This window comes from Schistocerca americana, chromosome 1 (genome assembly GCF_021461395.2).
Source record: "Schistocerca americana isolate TAMUIC-IGC-003095 chromosome 1, iqSchAmer2.1, whole genome shotgun sequence".
NCBI lineage: Eukaryota > Metazoa > Arthropoda > Insecta > Orthoptera > Acrididae > Schistocerca > Schistocerca americana.
In genome coordinates, this window is record NC_060119.1 from 226,066,019 (window position 1) to 226,089,220 (window position 23,202).

The 23,202-nt window shown below is 39.0% G+C and overlaps 1 protein-coding gene across 1 annotated transcript in view; it reads left to right on the forward strand.

Moving 5' to 3' along the window:
- LOC124621679 (Fanconi anemia group I protein-like) overlaps positions 1 to 23,202 on the forward strand; it is a 276,076-nt gene that overhangs the window by 188,072 nt on the left and 64,802 nt on the right. Inside the window, exons 17-18 of the mRNA XM_047147159.1 lie at positions 11,419 to 11,570; positions 15,428 to 15,615. Of these exons, the coding sequence (XP_047003115.1) occupies positions 11,419 to 11,570; positions 15,428 to 15,615 (340 nt within the window). The remainder of the gene's footprint in view (positions 1 to 11,418; positions 11,571 to 15,427; positions 15,616 to 23,202) is intronic.

Consider the following 23,202-nt stretch of genomic DNA (forward strand, 5'->3'; position numbering starts at 1 on the left):
ATTTAGGATCAATATTTTATTTAGGATACTGTAGGGAGAGGAATTTCATATTGTACACAGTATTGGTGCAGACTTTTTTCAAGTGAGTGCAAATAATAATCGTCTGGTCCAGAAAGACTGTAGTTTACCGCAGTGTATTTTTCACAAGTTATCCTGTTTTCTCATATATATCGCAATATTATTTACATCCCACACTCATACTGTTTTCACTGGCTATTGATAAGTCTTAAGCAATTACATTGTCAGTAAATAAAAAAAATATACATAAACTATAGCTTCTGCTATATCGCAATAGATAAAGTTCCGTATTTTAACCATACGGCAAAGTACTGTCCTCTTTGCGTGATATCATTTGGCAAAATTTCATTTCGGTTCCTCCAACGGTGTGCAAGATATGAGAGGCATTCTGAATGTTTCATTCCCGCAAGCCTTCTCCCTAGGTGGTGGTGGTGCATCCCGCTTGCCAACGGTGCACGGCATACCGGATGGTTGATCATCCAAGTACTAGCCCAGTCCAACAATGCTTAACTTCAGTGATCTGACGGAAACCGGTGTTACCACCGCGGCAAACCCGTTGACCAGATTATTATCTTACCTAAGGTAAAAAGTTGTCGTTTTTATGACTGGCTATTTATCACATATCGATCCAGGATTCATATCGCCACATTTCTGTGTTAATACAAAATGATTGACGGCAGCAACAGTTACATAGTGCCTATGTGGATATAAACAAAATGTGAGTAATGTAAATAAGGTGAAACTGTACTGTGACTGTCAGAGAACTGGCTAATATGTAGTGTCATGACTACAAGGAAACACTAATTGCCAGATGGAACTACCAACTATCTAGTTTTATAAAGTCGTGACTTTACAACAAGGCAAAGAATGACAATATAATGGATATTTATACAAGATTTACATTTTATAAGATGCAAGAAACTATGTTCAATTTCACCAACTCTATAGTAAACTATTCCAAACATTACACGTTCATTAACTAATACAAAATCATGAACTTAAAAACATTCTATCCATAATAGCAAATATTAAAGTCAGGTAATACTTTTAACCGAGGTCTGTGTGTGAGATACTACCAGCGATAAATGTGGCTATGATTACAAGCCCATAAACAAACGGATAAAACTTCAAGTAGTCACATTAGAGGCATTAGATGTTACATTAAAGCAAGTTACAAAATCAAAATTAATGAATATAATTATATTGACTTAGGCCTCTGTATTTGCTATAAAATACAGCACAAACTGATAGCACATGCAGTGTATGTCAAGATTCAGATTAACTAATTATTATAATAATTAACTGATGATCGATAAGAAATATTATGTTTATTTTGTAATAGATGTTTGTGAAGTCAATTATATTCGAAGACCAAAGTCCACAAGATGTAGAAAATGTATAATCATTATGTAGCTTAAGGTCTAGATGTAACACACATAATGACATACTACGTAAGGTAATGCAAAATTTTAGTGTTGCATACAAAAACTGAACTGCTGAAAGTTACATAATGTTGTAACCTTCAGATTCTTACTGGAAACACTAAAACTTTGAGTTACCTTACTCAACATGTCATTATGTATGTAACATCCAGACCTTAAGCTATATTTGGTTTATATATATTTTACAGATTTAGCAAAACTGAACATAATTCCTTTCTATGTCTTGTGGATCTTGGTCTTCAGATACAATTGACTTCATGAACATGTATTACAAAATGAACAAAACATAGCTTCCAGAATGAATTGTCACTAGCATAGAAGTGTGCACTGATATGAAACTTCCTGGCAGATTAAAACTGTGTGCCAGGCTGAGACCCAAACTCAGGACCTTTGCCTTTTGTGTGCAACTCGGTCTGGCCACACAGCTTTATTCTGCCAGGAAGCTCCAGATCAGTGCACACTCCACTGCAGAGTGAAAATTCATTCTGGAAACAATCCCCCAGGCTGTGACTAAGCCAAATCTCCACAGTATCCTTTCTTCCAGATGTGCTAGTTTTGCAAGGTTCGCAAGTGAGCTTGTGTGAAATTTGGAAGGTAGGGGATAAGGTACTGGTGGAAGTAAAGCTGTGAGGACAGGTCATGAGTCATGCTAGGATAGCTCTGTTGTTAGAGCACTTGCCCATGAAAGACCAAGGTCTCGAGTTTGGGTCCCGGTCTGGCACACAGTGTTAATCTGCCAGGAAGTTTCAAAATATAGCTTATTGATTATAATTGGTGCTGTATTTTATAGAAAATACTTAGGCATAAGGTGCAGTAAGTATATTAATGAATTTTGATTTTTGTAATCCGCTATAATGTAGCATCTAATGGCTCATTTGTACCTACTTTAAGTTTTATCCATTTGTTTACTGGTTTATAATCGTAGCCACATTTAACGCTGTTGATATTTGGCACATAGACGTCGGCTTAAAGTATTACTTTGCCTTAATATCCAATATTATGGATAGAGATTTTTTTCATTATTGATGTTACTCATAGTTATTTGTATCCAAAAGATATTCTACTGATCAGTTGTGACTTTACATTTTTTTTCCCTTCTCATTCAGTATTTCGTAATTTTTTGTTACTTAATGAATTGCTTATGTTTGGTTAATGTTTACTACAGATCAACGAAATTGAACGTAGTTCATTGCATCTTTAAAATGTAAATCTAGTGGAAATTCTTGTTATATTGCCACTCTTTTTCTTATTATAGAGTCACAACTTTATAAAAAATAAGGTGGTTGGTAGTTGCATCTGGCAGTTACTGCTTCCGTGTAGCCACGATGCAACATACTGGACAGTTCTCTTGCAGCTGTAGTATAGTACTTCCTTGCTCCTGTAGCTAACGTTGCAAGTGATACATTTTGTTTACATCCACATATGGACTATGTAACTATTACTGTTGTCAACCACATGGAGGAAGAGGGTCAGTGAGGTTTTGGAAAGCACCAGCAAGTATGTGCACTGCTGTGGCAAACTGCACTTGGTTTCTCAGCTGACGGTCCATGGCACGAACAGCTCAATGATGTGGTCTCACAGATTCTCGATTGGGTTTAAATGCGGGAGGGTTTGGTGGCCAGGGGAGTACATTAAACTCATCCTGGTGCTTTTCAAACCACGCATGTACACTGTGAACTATGTGATATGTTGCCTTGTCCTGCTGGTAGATGCCATCGTGCAGAGGATAAACAAACTTCATGTAAGGGTGGAAGCGATCCCCAAGGATAGATACCACATATGTGTTGATCTATTGTGACTCCCAGAATGACGAGATCACCCAGGAAAGGTCATGGAAATGTTTCCTAGACCATAATGCTCCCTCCTCTATCTCAGATCCTCCTGACGATTGTTGTGGTGTATTTGCTTTCAGGTATTTTGCACTGTTCACGCCAATGGCCATCTGTCTGATGGAGAATAAAACGTGATTAATCTGAAAAGGCCAACTGTCGTCACTCACTGCTTTCATCACTGATGAACAGTAGTCAGCATGGGTACATGAACCAGGTGTCTGCTGTGAAGGCCCATACGGAGCGACGTTTCCTGAACAGTCGTTGAGGAGACACTATTGGTAGCTCCTGGTTCATTGGGGTGGTCAGTTTCTCAACAGTAGCACATCTATTCACTCATACACTTCTCCACAGCTGTCATTCACAACTGTCAAATATGGCTTGTGGTGCACCAAGTTGCAAGCACGGTATACTTTAAGCGTGGTGGCGCACAAACAGCTTGCAGTCTTAACCATTTTGGAAATACCCTTGGCCCTAAAGGCAATGATAACGGCTATCTTTTGGACGTCAGATAAAATGCTCCATTTCCACATTATGATGACAACTGCACTTACTTCCACATCTCCCGACACACTCTCAAGTGCTAGTGCTGCCACCTGGCAGGTGCAAGAGGTTATTGCATGCTGACATCAAACATAACGTAGTTGGTGATCACATTAATGTGATTGGACCATGTAGTTTGATGCCACATACCAGATATATTTTTTGTGCTTTTATTTTGTCATGATGTAATGCATTATCCAATATGTACTTGCCCACAAGATCCTTCTCTTTAATAAGAGCTATTTGGCTCAACAGGTTTTGAGAATGTTATGTCTGACAGCCAATACACACCTTATAAAATAATAATTTTATATTGGCTAAGGCAGAAAGGCGGAAGGAGTATAAAGAGGATTTATACAAGGGTGATGTACTTGAGGACAATATTATGGAAATGGAAGAGGATGTAGATGAAGACGAAATGGGAGATAAGATACTGCGTGAAGAGTTTGACAGAGCACTGAAAGACCTGAGTCGAAACAAGGCCCCGGGAGTAGACAACATTCCATTAGAACTACTGATGGCCTCGGGAGAGCCAGTCATGACAAAACTCTACCATCTGGTGAGCACGGTGTATGAGACAAGCGAAATACCCACAGACTTCAAGAAGAATATAATAATTCCAATCCCAAAGAAAGCAGGTGTTGACAGATGTGAAAATTACCGAACTATCAGTTTAATAAGTCACAGCTGCAAAATACTAACGCGAATTCTTTACAGACGAATGGAAAAACTGGTAGAAGCGGACCTCGGGGAAGATCAGTTTGGATTCCGTAGAAATGTTGGAACACGTGAAGCAATACTGACCTTACGACTTATCTTAGAAGAAAGATTAAGAAAAGGCAAACCTACGTTTCTAGCATTTGTAGACTTAGAGAAAGCTTTTGACAATGTTAACTGGAATACTCTCTTTCAAATTCTGAAGGTGGCAGGGGTAAAATACAGGGAGCGAAAGGCTATTTACAACTTGTACAGAAACCAGATGGCAGTTATAAGAGTCGAGGGGCATGAAAGGGAAGCAGTGGTTGGGAAAGGAGTGAGACAGGGTTGTAGCCTTTCCCCGATGTTATTCAATCTGTATATTGAGCAAGCAGTAAAGGAAACAAAAGAAAAATTCGGAGTAGGTATTAAAATTCATGGAGAAGAAGTAAAAACTTTGAGGTTCGCCGATGACATTGTAATTCTTTCAGAGACAGCAAAGGACTTGGAAGAGCAGTTGGTCGGAATGGACAGTGTCTTGAAAGGAGGATATAAGATGAACATCAACAAAAGCAAAACGAGGATAATGGAATGTAGTCAAATTAAGTCGGGTGATGCTGAGGGAATTAGATTAGGAAATGAGACACTTAGAGTAGTAAAGGAGTTTTGCTATTTACGGAGTAAAATAACCGATGATGGTTGAAGCAGAGAGGATATAAAATGTAGACTGGCAATGGCAAGGAAAGCGTTTCTCAAGAAGAGAAACTTGTTAACATCGAGTATAGGTTTAAGTGTCAGGAAGTCGTTTCTGAAAGTATTTGTATGGAGTGTAGCCATGTATGGAAGTGAAACATGGACGATAAATAGTTTGGACAAGAAGAGAATAGAAGCTTTCGAAATGTGGTGCTACAGAAGAATGCTGAAGATAAGGTGGGTAGATCACGTAACTAATGAGGAGGTATTGAGTAGGATTGGGGAGAAGAGGAGTTTGTGGCACAACTTGACTAGAAGAAGGGATCGGTTGGTAGGACATGTTCTGAGGCATCGAGGGATCACAAATTTAGCATTGGAGGGCACCATGGAGGGTAAAAATCGTAGAGGGAGACCAAGAGATGAATACACTAAGCAGATTCAGAAGGATGTAGGTTGCAGTAGGTACTGGGAGATGAAGAAGCTTGCACAGGATAGAGTAGCATGGAGAGCTGCATCAAACCAGTCTCAGGACTGAAGACCACAAAAACATCATCATATAAAGGAAGTTAAGTTATTAAATGTATCTTGTTATTGTTCATCTGCTTAAGTTTATGTGTTTTAGATCTAAAGAAGGCTTATCAGTGAGCTGAAACTAGGTATCAATATAGACATTTTGCGATCTTGACCCAGGATTTTCAGTGCATACATTTTTACGATAACATTAGCCTCCTTCTTTGTTACCATGGGTACTAAGTTTTTGTGTAAGTATCATGTACAGCCTCGAAGGGAAACCTTTGGATCAAGAAATGATCTACAGACGTCTCTGTGATCATCAGGTGTTACAATGTTTATAATGCTGTGCAAATAGAGCTAGAGTCCCTAAACATAATGTGGAGCCTTTGGAATGTATTTAGTATTCTGTTTTTTATAACAACTTCTGCTGCTTTAGGTAACTCTGGTATTATGACAATTAAGGCCATAATTTTAAGTTTTCCTTCTCTCCCCCTTTGTTTATGTGCTTAGCATTACCCTTTCTGCTGTATTTGAGTTTGTTAGAACAGTCAGTGGATTCACAGATGAATGTATTCAGCTTTTTATTGGCCTTGTAGATGTAAGAATAAGACTTTTTCATCAATGAACAATTAATAATTGTAATTGTGAAATACATTACACACTTCCTGTGCAGGGAGACTGTGGCACTGGGGCCTTATTAAAGTTTAACAGTGTGAGCTTGTTCTCATCAACACCGACACTAATATTTAGATCATTTATCTTTGCATTAGAAGAGAATTAAACTGGGACAGTACTCCTGAATTTTCCCATTTCAAGGATCATCAGAAAACAGTTGAGCATTTCTTTGGTTTGCTATCCTCAGTTTCAGTTCTTGTGTCATCCAGAATTGTGTGGATACTTAACTCTGGTTCTGTTGACAGCCTTTGCATTTGACAAGAACAAAACCTAAACAGCGATTGATAGCAGAAATATTGTTCGCTTCAAAGTAGTATCCTTCAGCAACTATACAATGGCAGTTGTTATTCCCAGTCTTGGTAGTAGTGTTGAAAGGCTACAACTGGTAGGGCATTTAATATGTTGGTCACTTTTTTTAATGTTCTCCAGAGTCCCAAAATGACATCCTTTTAAGACATTTTTCAATACCAAGAAAAGAAAAAAAGTCACAAGGATTAATATCAGATGAATAAGGGGGCTGTGGAATAACAGGAATTACTTTTGAGATAAAAAAAATTCTTTCATGGAACGGGCTGTGTGACATCAGTTGTTTTCATGATGCAGCATTCATTTGTCTGCAATGTCCAGGCTCTCTTGATTTGCCCTTTTCCAGAGACTTTTAGGGACGTGTTGGTTGGTAGTGTCCTGGCTGAACAGCTTTACGAGAGCATCCACACATTCAATATTTTCTATTGTTTGTGAATTTTGAGGTCTCTCTGAGCAAAGTTCATTTTCAACATGTTCTCGATCTTCCAAAAATGATTTTTTCCAGTGAAAAACTTGTGCCCTTGATATGAAATGTTTTCCTTGGGCATATTTCAACTTTTCAAAGGTCACATTCATAGATTCCGCAAGTTTAAAACAAAACTTGTTGTTGTAACATTGCTCTAACACTGATGGGGCTCTTAAGTCACAGAGATGAAACTCGACACAGCATCTGGAAGGGATGAACATGACCATCTACACAAGTAGAATAAAACAGTGTTGCCAGATAACTCACAGTGTTGTCAGTCACATTACTTTTCTCACACACCTTGTATATAGCCTCACAGCCTGTGAACTCACCTGTATTTCACAAAACATAATACGCACATCAAAATAAGTTTTGCATCACCCCGGTTCCCAGAACTCCTGAAGATAGATGTTGACTGTGGATATTGTATCACGGAGGCAGTCCTTTTGACTGTGGATATTGTATCACGGAGACAGTCCTTTTGACTGTTCAGAGATGCCACTAAACCCACCCAAAGATGCAAACAACCATGTATGAGCAGCGCCTATTAGACAGAGCGGGTCCGACAGCCAGTCAGTTCCAGTCATTCCAACAGGAAGAAGGTACATGGCTCATGTCTGTAGTTCAACCGTGCCTAGACGGTCAGTACTGCGGTTTGATGGCGTCCGCATTGTTGCTTTGTGCCAGGAAGGGCTCTGTACAACGGAAGTGTCCAGGCATCTTTGAGAAACCAAAGCAATGTTGTTTGGACATGGAGGAGGTACAGAGAGACAGGAACTGTCGATGTCATGTCTTGCTCAGGCTGCCCAAGGGCTACTACTGCAGTGGATGACCACTACCTACGGATTATGGCTCGGAGGAACCTCGACAGCCATGCCACCATATTGAATAATGCTTTTCATACAGCCACAGTACGTCGTGTTACGACTCAAACTGTGCGCAATAGGCTGCATGATGCACAAATTTCATCCAGATGTCCATGGCAAGATCCATCATTGCAGCCACAACTCCATGCAGCGCGGTACAGGTGGACCCAACAACATGCTGAATGGAACTCTCAGGATTGGCATCATGTTCTCTTCAGCGATGGGTGTCGCATATGCCTTCAACCAGACAATCGTCAGAGACATGTTTGGAGGCAACCCGGTCAGGCTGAATGCCGTAGACACACTGTCCAGTGAGTGCAGCAAGGTGGAGGTTCCCTGCTGTTTTTGGGTGGCATTATGTGGGGCTGACGTACACCGCTAGTGGTCATGGAAGGCACCGTAACGGCGCTGTACGATATGTGAATGCCATCCTCCGATCAAGAGTGCAACCACATAGGCAGCATATTGGCAAGGCATTCGTCTTCAAGGATAACAATTCGTGCCTCCATCCTGCACATCTTGTGAATGACTTCCACCAGGATAATGGCATTGCTCGACTAGAGTGGCCAGCATGTTCTCCAGACATGAACCCTATCAAACATGCGTGGGATAGATTGAAAAGGGCTGTTTATGGATGACGTGACCCACCAACCTCTTTGAGGGATCTGCGCTGAATCGCCATTGAGAAGTGGGACAACCTATACCAACAGTGCCTTAATGAACTTGGAGATAGCATCCCGCGACGAATACAGGCATGCATCAATGAAGAGGACGTGCTACTGGGTATTGGAGGTACTGGTGTGTACAGCAATCTAGACCACCACCTCTGAAGGTCTCGCTGTATGGTGGTACAACCTGCAATGTGTGGTTTTCATGACCACTAAAAAGGGCGGAAATGATGTTCGTGTTGATCTCTATTCCAATTTTATGTACAGGTTCTGGAACTCTCAGAACCTAGGTGATGCAACACTTTTTTTTTATGTGTATATTAGCACACCATTTAAATTTAAGAAACAAAACATGTTTGTATTCAATTTTATGTATTTGTGAGCCATTAGAGAGAATTTGTGGGCTGCACTGCTATCTAAGCCTTTGGTCAGTCCTGGACGAACACCAGTGATGATTGATTTGTGAGAAGCACAAGTGATGAGCAGCTCAAAGGCACACAGTTTCAACTGGCAGATGTATTTTTGCATGTCTTAGACTTTGTCAAATTTACAATTGGTTTGGCAATAGAAAATCTCACACAAGTTTCCAATTCGAACTTTGGACAACTGTTTCGCAGTTTTATAGTCATTTGTACTTGGAATATTGTCAGTAGTTAGGGATTTGAAGTTTTTTCATTTGGAGATATGGCTGCAGGACTCGTATTTATTCTGCAGCATTTCATTATGTTTACTTCTCTTAAGTAAAGGTGTATTAGATCATTGTATATCACATGAATTGAGTTTAAAGGTTATGCATGTGTTCCATAATTTCAAAGTTTACTGCACACCAATTCAGTTCTGGAATTTGGAGTGTGATTCTTATCCGTATTGGTAAACTGTTGGTGGGCACCATTGATTCATTCCTGTTGTTTACCAAATAAACAGTATATGTTATTAAATTTGAGATTATGTTTCATTTAAGACCCGCTGGGGTAGCTGAGAGCACTAACGCGCTGCTTTCTGGACTCTGGTAGGTGTGCCGGCCCCGGTTCGACTCCACCCGGTGGATTCACGACGAGGGTCGATGTGCCACCCAGTCTGGATGTAGTTTTTAGGCGGTTTTCTGCATCTCATTAGGTGAATACCGGGCTGGTCCCCATGTTCTGCCTCAGTTACACGTATCGCAGACATTTTAAACACGTTCACACTATTCCCTGACTTAAACTAGACACAGACAGCTGGGGTACACTAATTCCCTCCCAGGGGGTTCGGGATGGCGGCAGGAAAGGGCATCCGGCCACCCTCTGCAACTAACACTGCCAAATCAAGAGTAACAATGCTGACCCCGCATTGCCGCAGGAATAAGGCCTCAAGGGATAGATAGATAGATAATGTTTCATTTAAAGAATCCTCATCACGTTTTTAATAAAAGCTGTTCTTAAATTTTCAATCAGTCTGAGCAATAAACAAGTTTAGTAATGCTTAATGTAAGTGTGTGCGATCTGCCTTCAGACTTAGTGTGAGCCATGTTTATTCAAACAAGAGTCACATTATTGCCCAATTTCATGTGCTATTTAGTAGGGGAATTCTCTTCAGCAGTTTCTCCTTCATTAGTTTAACCAACTAAGCAGAATGACCTTACAAGGTCGGTTTGTTGTGAAAGATAATGGGCAACAATATGAAAAGTCCTTATAAATTCTATGTAAATTTTAGCATCTAGGTTTTTAAGGCAAACTTTTCTGACACAGTGATCTCACTTTTGCACTAAAAAAATATTGGAAGTTGTTTCTGTATGTAAATAAATGTTTCATGGCACTGTCTGTACTAGCAAATCAGTGAACACTGTAATGTTAGTTTATTCCATTAAAAGCAATTAAATCTCTGAGCACAGTGAAAAACTTTCTTCATGTGAGCCAGGGTGAAAACCTAAAGAGTGCATTAAAAATGTGAATAAAGAAGTCTGTATGTGTTTAATGTACATTGCATTTCAGTTTCCTAAGAAATACCCATGTTTGCACTGACAAGTTACAAATACTATATGTATGGAAGACATTATCGGCATACCCTGCATATGACTTGAATATTTCATTCACTACATTATAAAATGGTAAAAACATTCAAACATCAAGATCCCTTAAATACTACTTTATTTAAAACATACGGTTTCGACAGACTCTGCTGTCATCTTCATGTCTGAAAAATTATTTTTGTTATGAAATGTGTTCATTTTAAGTTGGACTTCATGCCAAGTTGTCATATAGATAAAAAAAAAAAAAAAAAACCAGTGCATTATAACTTGTCAAACCCGGTTGTTTTAAATAAAGAAATGTTTATTTGATTTTTACTTTTGAATGTTTTTATCAAGTTAAACAGATTGCTCCTTCTGTCTTCTCAAAATGAGAGATTTCAGTCGCATTATAACAAGTAGAAGAGCTGCTGTTTTTTGCCAGCTTTCCTAACTCCATTGAAGAACAAATTTTGAATTAATTGCACTTACTGCATGAGAAGGTCTGTAGCAGAATTTATTTTGAGTTCCTGTTTGAATCTGATTATGGTAATGCCTCTTTTATAGTTTAGCATTCCTGCTCTGAATAACAGGATTAGTCGAGTCACTCAGGCAATAACTGTTTCTGTTAATATAAAATTACATGTGCTGTGAAGTATTCATTTTAAGACTAATTATGTCAAATCAGAATGAAGTTTCTTCAGTTATCTCTTTTACAGGGTATTGTATGAAAACTGCATCAGCCAAGTAATCACATTTAATGATTTTGACAATTTGACATGTAACATCTCAGCTGAATGTTTTTCTGAAATTGTCTCCCTTATCACCGTGTACTATAAGAGCTATATACCACATTTCTTGGAGGAAATAAGTAAGTATGTACAGAATTTACTTAAATTAAAAGATAAATATAGATTTATATATATTAAATTTGAAGCTGAATTATTATAATAGATAGAAAAAAATTTCTGCGTTGGAAACATTTCGTAGAAAACATGAACAGTTTTTAAATTGCTTTGGAATCGGCTGATAAATTGTACTGGAAAAGCCTTTGAAACAGTGGTTCTGTTATTCTCACTTGCATGGATAACAAAAGATGCAGTTATTTTACATGCAAAGGCTTTGTCTTTGTGTGAATATTTGTTTACTTGCCATTGATTAGTCTTCTGTGTTGACAAGCTCTATTTTCTGCCCTGCCTATATGAAAATAGTCCACCAATCATTGTTTCATTTATCCAGCACGTTCTGTAGATCTCGTGAAGAAGAACTCTTATGGATGTGAAATAAGTCAACATAAAGGTGTACTATAACAAGGCAAGCAAGTGATAGAATCTCTATGCTGTATTAACAATGGATTGTCACAATGTTGCATAATCCTTTTAATGCTAATGCTAGCTAAATTTAATCAAGCAAATTAGAAAGGAAGTAGCTATTCGGAGGGAAAAACTGCTGCCTTCTCAGCTACACTAGGGAGCTGCTGTTTATCTGCAATTGGTAGCTTAATATTTACTGGATTACAATGGTATTTCTCAAAGAAAATATTTAGATACATCCATAAAAATGTAGGGTCATATTTACAATACTTGTCAGGCAATACAACAGACATTGCTACTTACCACATAATTAAAAGAACTTTTAAATTCACAAGTCTAGATATTCAGATAATTTGTAAAGAGAGTGGCAACTGCCAAATGATTTTAACGATCTTTTGATTTCGTAGGCATTCCTAATTTCATGCTTCACGTTAAATAACTCTGTGCCATAGACACGGGTGTAAATTCTACATGAAAATTATTTTAGAGTCTTGTCACAGATAGGCACAACAAAAAGACTTTCTCAAAATAAGCTTTTGGCCAACAAGGCCTTTGTCAAGAATAGCACACACACACACACACACACACACACACACACACACACACGACCACGACCACAGTCTGTGGCAGCTGAAGCCACAGTGGTGCTTGAGCATCTCACACACGCATGTCCACAGTCTGTGACAGCTGAAGTCACAGTGCGAGTTGTGTCTGTCTGTCTCTGTGTCATCTATTTTTGACAAAGGCGTTGTTGGCCGAAAGCTTATTTTGTGACAGTCTTTTTGCTGTATCTATCTGCTGCTCGGCGTCTCCGCTATGTGGTGAGTAGCAACTATCGTTTTCATAATATTGGACCTCAGGGAATCTTACACAGTGTGTTTCATTTAGTGTATGGTTATTAATGTCCACTTCCTGATACTAACAGGTGGTTACTGCTTCAAATCGTTAGATTAAGACTGAACTGTTAGAGAGAGAGAGAGAGAGAGAGAGAGAGAGAGAGAGTGAGAGAGACTGTGTGTGTGTGTGTGTGTGTGTGTGTGTGTGTGTGTGTGTGTGTGTGTGTGTGTGTGTTTATCGTATATTTTTGACAAAGGTCTTGTTGGTCAAAAGCTTATTTTGTGACGGTCTTTTTGTTGTGCCTATCTGCGACTCAGCATCTCCGTTATATGGCGAGTAGCAACTATCCTCCTAATATTGTTACATTTCATCCTGGATTTTCCATTGTTTGATTCCTTGACGTCCAGTGAGATAACATGTTCAAATGGAGTCAACACACAGACAAACTAATCAAGAAGCTTAGTTCAGCATGCTTTTACCCTTAGAAACAGCTCTCATTCTGTTTTCCTAAAGCAAAGAGTGTTGCTTTATTTTGTACAGTTTCACTCCCAGTTATCTTGTGGATTTATTTTCTTGGACAATATATTTAAGTTGAATAAATTGTATGTTCATAAGAACTGAGTATCAAAAGTACTGTGTGAAGTAGATAACTCTACACCATGTAGAAGCCTTTTTAAGCATCTTTTAATTCTTAGTCACTTCCCAGTTTACTCCTTAATGACTTTTGGTACTGACAATTAAAATCCATTTCAGCTGAAAAGTGACACACAGGATCACAAGACAAGACTCTAAAATAATTTTCTTGTAGAATTTACATCGGTGTCTAGGGCAGAGAGAGTTATGGCCATAAAGCATGAAATTAGGAATGCCTACAAAATCAAAAGATCATTAAAAACATTTGGCAGGTGCCACTCTCTTTACAAATTATCTGAATATCTAGATTTGAGGATTTGAAAGTTCTTTTAATTATGTGGTAAGTAGCAGTGTCTGTTGTATTGCCTGGCAAGTATTGTAAATACGACCCTACATTTTTGTGGCTGTATCTAAATATTTTCTTTGAGAAATGTCATTGCAATCAAGTAAATCTGTTCATCCTCACCCTCTTCCTATCGCCATCTTTCTGTACCTCTCTTTCCTCTCTCTCCCCCTTGTCTGCCCCTCTCCCTTTCTCTCTTCCCTCCCTGTCTCCCTCCTCACCACCACCACCACCACCACCACCACCACCACCTTCCTGTCCTTTCCTCCCCTCCCTCTCCGCCCTCTCCCTGTCACCCTTTCGCCCTCTCTACCTTCTACATATTCGACCCCCTGAACTCCTATCGTCTTTTTGTGCACCCAGAGTCATTTGTCAAAAGACCTGCCTCGCTCTACCCCACTATTCCACCGCAATCTCTCGCATCTTCCCTACCCCTTCCCGACCTCCATCTGTCAAGGTAGCTGATGCTGATAATCAACAATCAGTCTTGCTAAAGTTGCAGGTGTGTGCATGTTTGGGTGTCTGTGTGGTTGTGATTGTGACAGTGTGCGCGTCTACTTGAGAGAGAGCAAGAGTTCAAAAGCTAGTGTGAGTACTGCTTTTTGTTGCATGTTTCTATGCGCCACATATCAGTCAGCCATAGATGAGTGCTTGCCTTTCCTTTATTTTACATGATATTCCATCTAGGAATTCCCATTCTTGTTAAATTTTGGAAGTGTAACTTTTATGACAAGGAGAGTGAAATTGCTGAAGCCTATTGAGAAGGAATAGAAGCTACCAAACACTCATCCTTAATACACATGATTTCTTTTGGGAGGGGGGGGGGGGGGGGGAGGTGGAAGAAAGGAAGGTTGAAATGAAGTGACACACATAACTTAAACTATGAGACACATCACAAACTTCTGTGAAATTTGGAAGGTAGGAGCCGAGGTACTGGCAGAATTGAAGCTGTGAGGATTAGTCGTGAGTTGTGCTTGGGTAGCTCAGTTGGTAGAGCACTAACTGTGAAAGGCAAAGGTTCCTAGTTTGAGTCTCGGTCCAGCACACAGCTTTAATCTGCCAGGAAGTTTCATATCAGTGCACACTCCGCTGCAGAGTGAAAATTTCATTCTGGGTCACTTACATACTTTGGGGCTACATTACACATTCACGTGAAATGTTGCGAACACATTAAATCAGTTGTGGCAAAAGGAAATGGAAGACATGGATTTGTTGGTATTATAGGGTAGTGCAGTATTAGATTACTATTAAAGTGTTGTGTCTTTACCAGGTGGGCATCATGGAAGAGTGATGTAGTTACGGTCGTAACATGTCTGTGTAGCCTATGTGAAGGGCTGACAGATATGCTCAGGACACTTAAATGGGAATTAAGGGAAGAAAAGTGGCTTTGTGTTTTTGAAACACTATTGGCTAAGGTAGACAGTGGCTATTTTGCCTCCATTGTACATCTCATTCTATAATTCATTTTCCTTTATCTTTCTTCTTTTGTAAGTGTCTAGGATTAGAAATTATGTAAATATTAATTATGACATTTCAAGATAAAAATGGCTATAAAGGGAATATGGTTCTACAGATGGATCTATTAATATTGTTACATTACAGGCAATGTATCAAAAAGTGAGGGCTTGGGTAAACAGTTGTATGGAGTTATTGAAAAACTTCAAGAAACGTTGAAGGAAATAGTGAATACTGATGAGCAAGAACAACACGAAAAGATCATTGAATTACTGGTTTCCACTTTTGAAACTCTTGCAAGTGAGATTCCATTTGATTCTGAATACTGTACCAAGGTTAGTACTCACGTGGATGTAATATTTATCATAGGTTTGCTTCCAGTAATACACTGATCAGCCGAAACATTATGATCACTGCCCACCACAACTTTGGATAATGCCTGGTGGCATTGTGGGCATGTAAGATGGTACCAAAACTATGTAAGCAGAGCAGACGTGGATGAGGGTTCACCATATCAAAGATATGGACTGCAAATGGGGAAATCCATTAAAAGGGCTTTGACAATGGGCAGATTATTACTGTGCAGAGCCTGTGAAAGAGTATCTCAAAAATTGCAAAGCTGGTTGAATGTTCACATGCTATTGTTGTGAGCAACTATGGAAAGACGTAGAATGACAGTGAAACTACCACTAAGTGCTAAATGGTTGGACATCCATGACTCTTCTCAGAATTTAGGGTTTGGATGCTTGTCTGCTCTGTAAAGTAGGATAGATGGTGATTTGTGGCACCTCTGCCGAAACACCACAATGCCGGTGCAAGGAAAAGTGTTTCAGAGCACACCGTTCATTGTACATTGTTGAACATGGAGCTCCACAGCAGACCACCCCTACATGTTTAAATGTTGATCCAATAACATTGCCATTTACGACTTCAGTGGGCCCAGGACCAACAGGATTCCACCATCGATCAGTGGAAACATGTTGGCACTTCGGGTGAATCACCTTTTTGCTATGCTGGTTCAGTGGTCGTCTCCACAAACAATGTCATGAAGGTGATCAGCAGCCCAAAACATGCAGGGCGTCGTGGATGCAGGCTGCTGGGAGCAGTATTATGCTACAGGGTACACTCTTCTGCACTTGCTTGAGACCTGTGGTAGTAATCGAAGACACACTGACAGCTGTGAAACACCTGCATCCTTTCATGCTTGATGTCTTCCCTGAAGGCGATGTCATGTTTCAGCAGTATATTTGTCTGTGACTCAGAGCCAGAACCATGATACAGTAGTTTGAGGAGCATTATAGAGAACTTGTGTTGATGTCTTAGCAACCAAATTCGTCTGATGTAAATACTGTCGAACCCATCTGGGTCACACTGAGTGCAATCCCCATGCATACCAGTCAGTGCCCTGTTACGAGAATTGAAATGACTTGTGCATAGACATCTAATACCACATACCTTCAAAAACCTACCAACAAACTGTCAGTTCCCTAGTATGTAGAATCAGTCATGTATTTAGTTCTGAAGACGGACAAACAAGCTATTAAGCAGGTGGTAATAATGTTTTGGCTCATCAGTGCACACTTATTGTATAACAACTTTTTCCACAATACGTGGAATCATTAACTGGCATATCATATTCAGTATATTGAAAGAGAATAGTGCATTAAATAATCATTTTTAGAATGATAACATGATTATATTTTTTGTATGAGTATTGCAATATGTTCCCATTCTGCTGACAAACATGTAAAACTCTAAAAACAAAAGTACTCTTTCCATTATGTGTCTTAAGAATGGAATACCAAAAAAGTGTATTGTGAGCTATGACAGTGTGGCAGTAAGGAATGCTACAGGAGAGACTTATGCAACAACTGTCAGTCATCTAGAAATCTAGAAATACTGGTTCATTGCAATTTGTGTGTACTGTACTTCATCTCTAGCAGTCTCTGTCTTTAAAATTTCACAGACTTTGTCGACTCCCATTGCATTCTGTATTAAAAAAAAAAAAAAAAATGTTGCTCAGTCAGGTTACATAGTACCTTTTCGACTATGGAATAGCATCACCAGGATTCAATGCACTTTCCTAATACCTGAGATGACCTGAAGCTTAAGCTCTAAAATTTGTACATTACATTAACCATTTCCCAGAAAAAAATTCAGTCATCAGTTGCAAATATATTTTTATTATGCTTTACTGGTTTTGACTAATTAATTTGTCATCTTCAGAAGTTTAGTATTGGATTAGCAGATGTCAGTATCGTATTGATAGAAGCATAATGTTATGGTAAGTCCAGAAATGTATGTATTGCATGCAGTTATTGTAAACACAGACTGACAATATACAGTAACTGAATCACATCTATGTATATGTCAAGCTGTTGACATATACATAGATGTGAATCAATTATCAACAATTATCAATCTGTATTTACTATAATCACAATACGTACATTTCTCAATGCGTCATGGCATTATGCTTCCATCAAGATGATGTTGACATCTGCTGAACCATACTAAGCTTCTGAAGATGACAAATTAATTTGCCGAAACCTGTAAAGTATAATAAAAATATATTTGCAACTGACGACTGAATTTTATTCTGAAAAAACTGACGACTAAATTTTATTCTGAAAATTTGTGTGTGTGTGTGTGTGTGTGTGTGTGTGTATAATGGAAACATAGCATATCGATGCATGGAGCACGGTAACACACAACAGAAAACAGCATCCACACTAGCTTCTGAGCATTAGCTCGTTGAATGTGTGTACTATTGCTGGAAAAAGAGCTAGTGCTTGAACACTAGTGTGAATATTGTTTTCTGTTATGTGTTACTGTGCTCCCTGCATCAATACGCTATAGGCGAGTGGCTGTTTTCCCCTTATATTATGTATTACTCCATCCAGGAATTTTCGTTAAGTTTTCTTAAAGGAAATGTAGCTTGTACCTGCCTTAGTCTGGAGAAGGAGAACATCATAAGTCTGATGAGGTTTTAGAGACCCCAGAATCTTGATGGATTTCCCCAGCAAAATTGTTGTTTTTTCTCTGTAACTATTAATGTTTAAGCACTGACTGAAAAAATACATGTAGTTGGATGTCATTTTTAGCTAAAACACCAAATACATAGTCAGAGTCAACATTGCTATTGTTTTTTGTTATTGAATGGAAAAAAAATGCTTTGAAGTAGTGTTATTGGGATAGGATACAAAATGCATGTGAAAAATTATAATTGCATGATGGAGTTCAGTTGTCACCCACCATTTTCTGTTTAAAAAAAATGCTTGCTACGCACACAGGAACATGATACAAGAACTCTTGTCACTTGTGTGGCTTGAGATAATGGTACCTGCATGTATAATGACTGTTGCTAACATTTTATGGCACTGTTATTCAGTGTATGTCACACATGTTTGTTTTAGTTTTCCCAGACCTTTCATGAATATGTTCACATTTTTATGCTATGCCACATGCATTATATACCCAAGTTAGTATGTTTCGACGATGACTTCATTTATAGAAGTCTGATCATGCTCAACACGGCAATACTTGAAAATGGCCAAAGCCCAAAATCATGATCGTATAGTAGAATAGACAATCTATATAGTGAAATGGCGGAACTTTCATTTAAAAAATACATGTAATCATTTTTCTCTTACACCATTTGTGAAAAGAAGAGGGAAGGGAATGACCGGGAATGACACAAAGTATCCTCTGCCATGCGCTCTACAATCATCTGCAAAGCGTGTGTACGTAGGTGTAAAGAATCAGGTCAGAGGTTCACAATTAGTTGCTGTTTTCTACCGTTCTGCATTGATATTGGCAATCACTGCCTTGCAAAGTATTGACAGCATCACATTTCATGTAAGCTGTAGCACAGCATTACACATGAAATAATCACTGAGAGTTCTCGCATTTATTTCTGCTCTGGTGATTTTGTGTGCCACAATGGTAATTTGGACAGCAAAATTTGTGTATTATAACGTTGTGCGGGTATTATAATTTTTCAATGAAAGACAGTGGTTGGGGATTTCTATTTTGCTAGAACAATTGTTATGTGAGCATTATTAATTAAAAATAGCATTATTAAATTTTATCTAATTGTTTGACTTGAATATTTTCAGTAACGAAAGATGTTTACCACAGATATTATAAGCTAATTCTGAGAAAAGTTAAAATGATATGTAGTGGCAGTTTAACACTAATTTTATCTTCAAAATTCACAACAGTATTATGAAAAGGCTATATTGCTATTCACCACAAACAGGAGATGCTGAGTCACAGACAGGCACAACAAAGAGATTGCAGTACATTTTAGCTTTCGGTCAAAAGACCTTCTTATATAGAAGAAAATTCACACGCACACGCACGCGCGCGCACACACACACACACACACACACACACACACACACACACACACACCACACACACACAGCCACCAGAGCAGTCTTGCACGTGTGTGTGTGTGTGTGTGTGTGTGTGTGTGTGTGTGTGTGTGTGTGTGTTTCCTCTCTCCCTCAGTAGAAGGCCTTTTGGTCAAGAGCTAAAAATATAGCAGTCTTTTCATTGTGCCTGTCTATGTCTCCTCTGTAAGGTTAGTAGCAGTCTGTCCTTTTCATAATATTGTTGTTATTCCATCCTGGACTTCCCATTGTTTTATTTTGTAAATTATTTGACATGCAATAATGTTTACTGCATCTGAAGCGGGCGTCACAACCACTACATAAATTCCTAAAGAAGGCATTACAATTTATGAGGTGAGTCACACATTTAATTTTGTGAATACTGAAGTTGATATTATTATTGCTCCAAAACCTTTGGCAACTAAGGCTTGGCAGATGCCATTATTCAAACAGAAGAATACATTGGGAATGTTGAGATTTTTCCACTTGACACTTCATTTTCTAGTGTCCACAACTCCACTCACCATCTCCAAATGATAAAATGACAATATGTAAACTCAAATATCAGCAATGAACTATAAATAAAAAATGATGATCTATAAATAAGCCCATAGCACTGGAATACCATCCTGCAAAACAAAAATGCTATGAACTTATGGACCAATCTAATATTTGTCAGTCAGTCAAATGGTCCTGCAGTCTTCTTGTAGTGTAGTTCTTCTTGAGGAACCTGTGTCTACTTTTCTTCTCACATCTGTGTTCTGAGTCCTTCTGCAGTGATAGAACTACAGCCAACTGTTTGCACAGTCTGTCTTTATGACGCTCCAGTATCCCTCATTCCAGTAATATGACTTTGAGAAAAGTCTGAAAAAATTATGATAAACTGCAGGTGCCGTGCTATGGTGTCTACTAGAGAAGTTCCAGTAACTTCAGACACACTTGATGGCGATTAAGTGCTCACGCCATTCTTCATCTGTTGGAATGACGTTTTCCTGTAGTGAAAATAAGCTTGCGTAAGGATTACGTCTTAGTTACCATATCCCCACAATTATGGAAATACTGGAGCATCAGTTTTTTCTTTAATATTAAAAAGATGTCTAAATTGCAATAAATTATTTATTTTTAGTTGTGGTAACTGGTTTTGGTGTATTATGACCATCTTCAGATCAAAGACTCTGAAATGTATTATATACTTTATAATGAGTCATTTATGACAAAACTTGCTGCCTACAACCTGACATATAAATGACATAGTTTTGCTATAAAATAAATCGAAGTGTAATCAAGAGAAGCTGTGAAGCAACTACTGGTGCCTGTCACTCACTGCTAACTAACTGCCAAGCTTAGACTTTACAAAGACGAAGTTTCACCCTCTGTTCTTCACTTGATCCATAGTAAAAATGATTAAAAATAACAAATATCATGTGTATAAACAGAAAAGCATCATAATGTATGTGAGAAAGTGGGACAATATTGCTTAAATCTACTAATACATTAAAAAATGTAAAGAAGTTTAAAAGGCTGATAGCAGAAACCAAAATATTAAGAACTTCCCTCTGGCATGCACTTGACTGAACTAGACGGTTGTGTATGTGTTGCCAGTGTGTCTAGCACAGTGGCCGAGAAAAGCTCATGCTGTGCAAGACACAGTGGCAGATTCAGAAAAACTTCAAGGAAGGGGCACTAATATCTTGAGCTACCTTTACTTTTACCCTAATAAAAAGTAATCAAGTCACATGTGAAGTTTAAGAAAGTTTTATTTAAACTGATTACACACATATACAAGACAATGCCATCTTATGATATAAAAAATTTTACAATTGAGGTTCTCTTAGGTATGGGAAACTATTGTTACATTATTAGTAAAAATATTGTTATGTTATTAGTAAAAATATTGTTAAAGAGTCTCATAACAATATTTTTACTGAGAAATTGCTATGTATTACTATTAATAATACTTCCCAATCAACTGATAACTTTCACTCTTGACTAATCTTCACACTTGCACTTGCTAAAACTGGGATTTTTTGCTTGTTCATTCTTCAGTCTTAATATTTCTGCTTCTGAGTGTAAACTAGTTTCCTATATGGCAAATAGACCATATTTATAATGCTTCGTATTGAAGGTTCTCTGTACAAGAAAACAGTAGAATATTCGCGACTTTTCTCAAACAAATCTCAGACGGAATAACATATCAAGTTTCACTAGAATGGCCACGACTTTTCTCGTACGTATGTGTTATCGATATGTGTGCCAGACAGAAATGTGTAAAATACGATGATGCAGGCGTGCGTGCTACGTAGGAAAATAAAACTGTTCGATAACTCGATTCAGTCAAGTTGACTGACGAAAGAAGTGAACGAATAGCATGCGGGCTGACTGGTGACCCCGCAAGGGGGTGCACGCCCCACACGCCCTCCATATGTATCTATCACTGGCAAGACACCAGGGGTCATCATGGAGAGACATGCCTAGTGTGGACTGCCTTGCTAGGCATTTCTTCTCCTGAAGGGAGACCAGTATAGTGATGTGTCCCACCTCATAGTCAGTATTTGATATTGACTATGCACAAGTTGTATACTTGCATACATCTCCAATCTACTTGTTAAAACTGCTGTTGTAGGGGTTGGGGCATCACCACTACAATAGCAGGAGGATTGGATGCTGGAAAGCAAGGATGAAATGCCATTTTACCGCATGGCTGTGGACTGCGGAGATGGTGGAGACAGCAAATTGTTGCTAGAACATCCCCAGTTAAGAAAGTCTTTGTAACGTTGGTTACAGGAACAGAACAATAGCTGGAGAGAGGTTGTTTTCCTTAGCGGCTTCATTGGCCACACGTGGCATGCTGGTGTTAGCAGTTACTCACTAGGCAGGCAGTGCATGCTTTGAATTGCAGTTACTGGCATCAACACTATTGCAGACTCCTGACAAAGGCAGCGTGCCGCTGGTGGCAGATGACAAGAGGCAGCCCCCTCGCTGCTTGGCCACTTCGTGGTCAGAGTGTACAAACACTGAGATGACAGTGTTTTAAACTGTGGTGTCCAACACGACCGAAGACAATAGTATGTGCCTGTTCAGGGTGGTGGTCCGCAACAGTGTAGACCCGCACGGGTCAGAGAACAGAGATAGTCTAGCTGGTCCAGGCTGAAATTCAAAGACTGTCAGGGAGGTTCGCCAGGTGAAAGAAGTCACCCAGCTAGTGACACAGCGACATGAAAGTGCCAGGTTTCCTGCATAAGGAGTTTAGCTCAGGTGGGAATCTGCAGCTATTGGTGGTTAAGTCCATGGATGGTGGCTGGCTGCTTCATCTTACGCTGCAAGCTATGCGACCTTATACCTTCACTCTCCCAGAACAACTTCCCTGTGCCACTTTATCATAAGAACTGAATCATAATGATTTTGTGTGCAGTTTAGTTGGTTTGTCCCTCGCAACAGGAGAACCTTGCAACAATGTTTCATTTGCAGCAGCAGCTGAAATATCATCTCCCCAAATTTCATTTTCTGTTGCCAAAGAGCATTTTT